This window comes from Caretta caretta, chromosome 1 (genome assembly GCF_965140235.1).
Source record: "Caretta caretta isolate rCarCar2 chromosome 1, rCarCar1.hap1, whole genome shotgun sequence".
In the NCBI taxonomy this organism is placed as follows: Eukaryota; Metazoa; Chordata; order Testudines; family Cheloniidae; genus Caretta; species Caretta caretta.
In genome coordinates, this window is record NC_134206.1 from 3,163,371 (window position 1) to 3,171,867 (window position 8,497).

The 8,497-nt window shown below is 45.9% G+C and overlaps 1 protein-coding gene across 1 annotated transcript; it reads left to right on the top strand.

The window, feature by feature from the left end:
• The first annotated feature begins 1,401 nt into the window (after positions 1–1,401).
• On the top strand, positions 1,402–2,334 carry LOC125644578 (olfactory receptor 52N2-like). The gene has a single exon (XM_048868772.2). It carries the CDS (start codon positions 1,402–1,404, stop codon positions 2,332–2,334), a length of 933 nt encoding a protein of 310 aa, XP_048724729.2.
• Positions 2,335–8,497: the final 6,163 nt, after the last annotated feature.

An 8,497-nucleotide genomic window follows, 5' to 3' on the forward strand; every position in this document is an offset into this window, starting at 1 on the left:
CCTAGGGAGGTGGTAGAATCTCCTTCCTTAGAGGTTTTTAAGGTCAGGCTTGACAAAGCCCTGACTGGGATGATTTAACTGGGAATTGGTCCTGCTTCGAGCAGGGGGTTGGACTAGATGACCTTCTGGGGTCCCTTCCAACCCTGATATTCTATGATTCTATGAAAACCTTAAGTTACAAAAAAGATACACAGACAGAAATAGTCATTCTATTCAGCACAATTCTTTTCTCAGCCATTTAAAGAAATCATAATCTAACAAATACCTAGCTAGATTACTTACTAAAAGTTCTAAGACTCCATTCCTGGTCTATCCCCGACAAAGACAGACTACAGACAGACACACAGACCCTTTGTTTCTCTCCCTCCTCCCACCTTTTGAAAGTATCTTGTCTCCTCATTGGTCATTTTGGTCAGGTGCCAGCGAGGTTACCTTTAGCTTCTTAACCCTTTACAGGTGAGAGGAGTTTTCCCCTGGCCAGGAGGGATTTCAAAGGGGTTTACCCTTCCCTTTATATTTATGACAACTGTATTAAAACATTTTGCTTCCATGGGCCCAGCTCACCAAAGGCTCCAGATCTATCAGTGTGCCTGCCCTGGGCTGCTCATTGTAAACACTCTGTCAATCTTTGGATCGTCTGCAGATTTTATCTGCAGTGATTTTCCTTCCACATCATTGATGAAAATTTTGAATAGTATTAGACCTAGAAATTATATCTGCAGAATACCACGTAAAACAACCCCATTCACTGACAATAGCCCATTGACAACTGCTTTCTGAGATCTCTCAATTAGCCAGTTTTTAGTTCCTTTTACACATGCACTATTGATATTGAAAAGTGTTCATATTTTAATCTGAATATTTTCCCCTACGAAATCAAATGTCACAGAGAAATCAAAGGTTATTGCATCTGTGCGGTTCACTTGATCAGCCAAACATGAACTCTCATAAAATCAGCAATATTTGAGAAGATGTGTTTTCCATAAACCATGTTGCTGACTGGCATTAATTATATTCCTATGCTATTTTTAATTACTCCAATACCAGCTTTTCCATTGTTTCCTAACCTTCCCAAATATATTTTTTAAAAATGTTCCCTTCATATTTTTAATTGTTTACATTTATATATAGAAGTGTCCTGTGTTTGTCTTTTTTTTGTTTTGTTTTTGTCTTGGTTTTGGTTCTGCTGCTCTTTGATTGCATAATCGTTCAGAATGAGATTTGTGATTGATCGTTCAGTTCGTAACTCTAAGGTTCAACGGTAGATGTGGTGCATGTTGTGTCTCATGTTAACATTATGTCTCCATCCAGGCATTTGTCCTGTGACCATCATCCTAGACCCTGGGCACAGAAAGGAAGTCAAGGGGACACATGGTATATGGAGGATTTCTCCCCTGCTCCATGTCAGATTCTAACACAACTGAATTCACCAACCCCTCCACATTCATCCTTCTGGACACTGCGCATGTCTGGATCTCGATCCCCTTCTGCACCATGTATGTCATAGCCATTTTGGGGAACTTCACCATCCTGTTCATTGTGAAGATGGAACTGAGCCTCCATGGGCCCATGTACTATTTCCTCTGCATGCTGGCTGTCACCGACCTGGTCCTGTCCACGTCTACCCTGCCCAAAATGTTGGCAATCTTCTGGTTCAATTCCAAGGAGATCAATTTCAGTGCCTGCCTCACCCAGATGTACTTCATTCACTGCTTTGTAGTGATGGAGTCTGGGATCTTTGTGGCCATGGCTTTGGATCGCTATGTGGCCGTCTGCCATCCCCTGAGGCATTCCACCATCCTGACAAACCATGTGGTGGCCAAGATTGGCCTGGCCATAGTGCTGCGTGGAAGCATGCTCGTACTGCCCTATCCCTTCTTGGCGAGGCAATGGCCATATTGCAGAACCAACATCATCCCCCACTCGTACTGTGAGCACATAGCCGTGGTAAAGCTGGCCTGCACTGACATCCGCATCAGTAGTTACTATGGCCTCTTCGTGGCATTTTTGATGACCTGTCTAGATGTATTTTGTATCACCATGTCCTATACCCAGATCCTCAGGGCCATCTTCAGCCTCCCCACCAAGGACACCCGACTGAAGACTTTTGGGACCTGCAGCTCCCACCTCTGTGTCATCTTAATCTTTTACATCCCATCTCTCTTCTCCTTCCTAATGCACCAGTTTGGGCACAATTTGGCCCTGCATTTCCACATTATCATTGCCAATCTGTACCTCCTCGTGCCCCCCATGCTAAACCCCATCATCTATGGGGTGAGCACCAAACAGATCCGGGACAGGCTTCTCCAGCTCTTTACTCATAAATGGACTTAAAGATTTTTCTCCTTGTGCTTTGACTCTCAGACTGAGCTCCACTGACTGGTGACATGGTGCCAGACTCTCTTCCCTGCATCACTGACTGGACAGTCAAAGAGACATTAAATCCTTTCCTGAGCTTACTGTGCTCTGTCAGCATGACAAACTGAGGAATTTGTCTATGTGCAACTCATAGGGTTTCCACCTTATAACTGCTGGTAAGTGGAATATTGAGACCCCCCCTCCTAACCTGCCTCTTCCACCAAGGTCTCCCCCTGCCCCACCTCCTCCCTCATTGCCCCTTCATCTGAGCCACCTAGTCCATCAAGGCCCAAGGACCCTATCTCCTCCCCTATCACACCTCCCTCCCCACCCAGGCTTGGCTCCCTCTGCTCCGGATCTGAGACAGGCACTCCTGCAGCCAGACAAGGAGCCTTTCTGCAGTTAGGAGACAGCCCAGGATGATCAGGGGTGGCATGAGTTAATGACCCAAGGCCTCCCTCACACTGCAGTAACTGGACCCTACCAGATCCCCTTTTTGACCAGACTTTCTGGTTCAAAACTGGGTACATGGCAACCCTAAATGACACCCAGACACAGAAGCCAAAAACCTGACTGTCTGCGTTAAACCCAGATGGGTGGAAACTATGTTAACTCATGTTTGATTGAATGAACCCTCTGTATCCTTGTGTCTTTGGGCTTTTCCCATACTCTTCACTCAAACAACTTGTGGAAAGGGGCAGGAGGCTGGGGCGGAGGCATCTGTCTGTAAATAGGTTGGTCATTTAAGACTCTCAGCACCTAACCAGATCTCGCCAGGACCGAAGAAGGGAGGAACTGCATTCTAGACAAAAGCCAGTTTTCTCCAGCATCTCTGCAGAGGGGAGGGTGTGGAAGGAATGGAACCTCCCCAGAAAAGGGGACAGAGAGAGGAGGGGTTGGTCCAGCCCTTTAAAAACACAAAGACTGGGTGAGCCAGAAGAAGCTGGGGCAGGAGAGAGGCACAAGGGCAGCAGAGGGGACTCTTGGGTTGCAGGGCTCTGGCTGCAGTACAGAGGCAGGCTCCATCTGAAGGAGAAGCCAGGAGTTCCAGGAGGTGGCCGCTGGAGACCCCAGAATTGCTCTGACTAAATCCCAAAGAACGCTCCAGGGTGGTGAAGAGACAGATGCAGGGAAGGGCATGCAGATGTTCTATTCTGTTTAACTAGACCTGGGTATCTCTTGTGCTTTTTCAAGTAGAGGAATTGTTTTAGCAACCCCTTTTGGAAGGCCTGGGTGTGTTTGCTTTAATGATCCTGTGCCCTGAAAGAGAGACACTGGAAACAGAGTGTGCCCAAGCAGGAGCTCTGGGAAGGGTGAGCTGAAGCAACTGGAGAGTCTGGTGAAGTTGAGCCAAAACTAGTCTCAGGGTCTTGGTGTGCAGGTCTCAGCTCCCAGACGCAGGTGTTAGAGGGGAAGCTGCACCCCGAGAGTGGGCCTAGAAGCCCAGAGCCAGAGGCAGGGCCTGAACACTGCTTCGACTCCAGTGTGGGGGACCCAAACCCAGCCACCTGGTGTGTGTCAATCTGCGGGAGCTTGTGCAGGGCTGTGACAGCAAACCTGGAGCTGCTGCTCGGGTGCTAGGGGACTATGAGTGGAAGTGGAGATGGGCTGGGTGATCCCAAACTTGAGGGGAGGTGTCCACAAAATGCTCTATTCATCCACATGTGGCCCACTCTCCGCTGCCCTTGGTGTTTCCCCGCACGCTCTGATTCCCGGACTGATCCAACCAGGTTGCCCTGAAGTAAATGTTCCCTGAACCAGGCAGTGACAGTTTGGGTTCAGGAAGGTCGTTTGTCTCTCCCTTGGAAACTCTCTCTCTCCCCATGCATTTTGGTCCATCTCTCCCCTTTCCTCTGTAACTCACCCCCGCACACCCTCCCTCCTCCTTCTCTCTGATACTTCTGCTGTGCATCCTGTCTCGGGGATCCCCCTGTAACACCATATTCTTCAGTGTGTGAGAAGGAAGGGTGCCTTGGCCCTTCTTTGAACAGAGTCGGGGAGTGTTGGGATACCTTAGGGTTAAGTAAAGACCTGCGAAGCTGCTTGTATGTTGATATGGCATTAGGGAATAAGACACAAGCAAGCAACGTTTCTTTGTTTGATAAATAAGTTGTCATCTTTTTCCCTTCACTGTTGCTTGTTGAGAATTGATAAGCCTTGTAGCTGCATAAGAAATGTAGCTGTCCAATGAATACCCTTTGTGTAAAGAAGTGTTCTCTCCCCCTCTCTTCCTTTCCCAGCTACATAACAAGCCCAGGGACATGGCTCCTTTCTCCCTCCCTTGAGAACTGCTGATTAAGGGAATTTTTAGCACCAAATTATTGCAAAGAAATGTATTTTCAAGGTAAACATGCCTGTATAACGTGTAATTCTGTGAACAATAGATAGGGGTGGGTATACTAATAGTGTGGGTGTTTCTATTACTAACGGATATAGGTGTGTACATACTAACCTAAACAAAAAGAGTGTGCTGTAACTAATCCAGTGCTTACTCGACAATTGGGTCGGGGGAACAAGTACCGCAATAAAGAAGCCTGTACTCAAATCTGCCTCTGGGTCAACCTGCTCCTTCTTCTAACAGAAAGTGAGGGGGAGACTTTCAGGGGGTCACGTATTGTGTGTGTGATGGGTAGTGGGGAAAACACTCTTTCATTTTCCTTTGCTCCATACCTCGACTTGCTTTTCCCCTGTGGTACAGACGAAAATGTAGTCTTTTCCAGGACATGGATGTATGTCATATAAAAATACAAAATTAGATTTCAGAGAGCTCTTATTCTACAGATATATTGCTGTAATTTCTCTACCCCAAAGCAACACCCTGGCACCCCTATATTCACCAACATTATGTATTTGCAACAAATCTTGCACAAAATATGTCATGTAAGGTGTCAATGGAAAAGTTATGGTTTGTATCGTATTTTATGCATGTCTAATTTCTGTATCTGAACTTATGAATATTTTCTATGTACCTGTATTTCAAATGTGTTTTCTCTTGTGACAGGTTTCAGAGTAACAGCCGTGTTAGTCTGTATTCGCAAAAAGAAAAGGAGTACTTGTGGCACCTTAGAGACTAACCAATTTATTTGAGCATGAGCTCACGAAAGCTCATGCTCAAATAAATTGGTTAGTCTCTAAGGTGCCACAAGTACTCCTTTTCTTTTTTCTCCTGTGGTAACTCTGACAAGGTAGTTTATACCCAGTCTAGCCAGCACATTGTGAATAGACTATTCAAGTTGATGGCCCATCAAAGAACACAGGGAGCCATGAAGAAGCTTATCCACACCTGAAGGCCTTTCCTGGGGACATTCTAGCCAGAATATGGGTAATGGCTCCTACTATGACTCATCAAAGCACGTAAGGACATGTGACCAGCTCATGTGACACTGGACTCCATCTTGTGTCTGGTACTTTTCCACTAACCATGCTGGGGGCGTTGTTTGGGATAAAGAAGTTGAAAAAGACTTAAGACTGGGGAGGTGATTGGAGAAATCCCAGCCTGGGTATGGAAGACTGGTGAAGTGCTTGTACCATGAGGGTGAGACCCTGCTTGATTCAAATCCTGTCTCATTCATAGAACTCAGATTGCGATTTTGCTTTATTTCTTAGGTAATCTACTTTGATCCGTACACTTATTACATACAATCCATTAAAATCTCTATTTCTGTAGTTAATAAATCTGTTTTATATTTACATAAAACAGAGAGTTGTTTGAAGTGTAAAGGGAAATCTGTTCAGGAAAAGGGGCTAGTGCATTGTCCTCTCCAAATTGAGGGACAGATGGACTGTGTAATAAACTTACACTGGTCAGGCTTCCGACCAGGGTAAGACAGTGCAGCTCTGCGGTCCTTAGCTGGGGGGAACTAGCTGGAACCTCTCTATTGTTAGCACACGAGTGGCTGCGTGTGACCCTGCAGGTGAATGTTTGTGTGAATGGAGTACCTGGAATGGTTTGCAGCTTGTCACATTATCACAGCGTGAGAGGAGGCCCAGATTGGTATGCCAGAGGGATCAGCGGTACCTCAGTTCCAGGTTACATCCCAGGGAAGTCCATCAGAGTGGCACAGTGAGCAGTGTGAAATGCACAGCTTGTTGTTCTGAGTGAGACTGGCACTTCATGCACTGGTGTAGAGATTTTAAGTGAGACATTAAGTATGGTGGCTGGAGATCACTCAAAGAGGTTATCAATTTATTTTCCATTTGCTTATTTTGGAAAAGGGAAGTAGGGACAGAAACGGAGCAAGATGGGTGAAAACAGTGAAACAATTGTGAATTTGGAGGTATTCAGGTTGCAGGCAGTAGAAAAAGAACATAGAAGAATTTTGGAGCTAAAGGAGGCAGAGGCTGCCAGAGAGGAAGCTGAACCCAGAAGGGCTATGGAACTAAAGCGAAAAGAAACTGAGGAGAAAGAGGGAAAGTGGAAACACCTATTGGACTTGCTGGAAAATCAGAACCAGAACTTTGCCACTCCACTGAATCCCACCTCTCTAAAAATCAACAAATAGGGACAGCCGTGTCTTGCATACAATGAGGCAGGTGATGTTCCTGGTTACTTCACTAGGTTTGAGAGGCAGTGTGTGATTCATAATCTTCATGATGACCAGAAGTTGCTGATTTTGGTAAAGGTCTGGATATATTCAATAGAAGAGCAAGTAAGGATGCTTTCTATTATTGCAAATTCAAAGAAATAGTTTTGAAACAATTTCAGATACCCCTGAAAAATATAGAGTGAAATTTAGGAATCCTAACAGGGGTGCTGGAATAAGTAATGTGGAATATGTAAACAATATGAACGATTTGATGGGAAAGTGGTTAATAGGCAAAGGTGTTACAAGCTCTGAAGGAATGTTTGAACTTGTTGCTCAGGAGAATTCCTTGAACATAAGTAAAGATGATGTAAAACAATGTTTATGGGACAAAAAGGGGAAAACTGTGGATGGGAAGGCTTCTTTAGATGATGCCTTTAAGCAAACACAGTTCCCCATATCACCTGGGGAATGAATGCCCCATGCTGGGAGGAAGCAGATAGCCCATCTGAATGCTGTGACCTTGAGCACAGAAGCCTCTCAGACACCTGTCACTTCTCATACTGGGTTTGTAAAACTAGCTTCTGCACCACCAGGCATGAAGCACATCAAGGGTATTAGTATTAATGGCAGGGAACACCTTGGTGGGAAGATACAGGGGCAGAAATTTCTTTGGTTAGGCGGAGAATAGTGCAAGAGGGTGACATTACTTACAGGACAGATTTGTGAGCTTTCATGAGTAGGATGTTACACAATCTTTGTGCCTTTGGCTAAAGAGCACATAGAAACTGATAGTTTGGAAGCTGTATTATCAGTGGGAGTAATACACCATAACCCTATTGATATGCTAATTGGCAATGATTTCTTCTGTGTAGTTCCAGGTGTTAAGGCATCAGCCTGCAGCAAGAAGGAACACTCTGCTGGGACCCCAGAGGGAAAGAGTAAAGTCCCAGGAACGGCTGAGGGAATGGGAGAAAGTCTTCTCGATTTCTCTGCAGCAGGGAGAAGCTGCATGTTTCCAGAGGTGGGGGTTGTTGAGATCAGCTCCTAACCTGCAGCTGAAGGCAGCATCTCCTCAGAGAGGGAGGCATGTGTAATGCCTGCCAGGGAGAAAAATGTCCAGGTTGCAGCTTAGTGAGGGACAAGCCCCATGCTCAAGAGCACAGGAAGATGTTTCCCAGAGGGGAGCTCAGAGAAGGGTGATGGAATTGTATAAACACTGCGGGTATATAAGGGTTCCTTTAACAATGAAGCAGGAGGCAACACCACCTCACAAAGGGAAAGAGTGAAGTGCCTGCCAGTGAAACAACTGTCCAGGCTGTTAGCTGTGAGACCATCACAGATGAACAGAGGATAGATCCCACTCTAGAAAGCATAGTTGTATGGGTCCTAGAAGGGGGTACAGAGGAGAAAACTGGGGCAGGAATAATGGGAGTACAGGAATGTCTCCTCACTGGTCACATGGGGCAGGATGCTCAGGACAGAATGTCTGGTTCAGCATCTGTGCAGTCATGCACCCAACTAGTAGGTAAGGCTTTGAGAGGGAGCTGTGTAACTGACCTCCCAGAGGGAAGCAGTCACACAACTGGCTGCTCAGGGGTAGAGTGATGGGTGAT

What these genes read in the sequence shown, in the direction of transcription:
- LOC125644578 (XM_048868772.2), top strand. Translation starts at nt 1,402, where the DNA reads ATGTCAGATTCTAACACAACTGAATTCACCAACCCCTCCACATTCATC.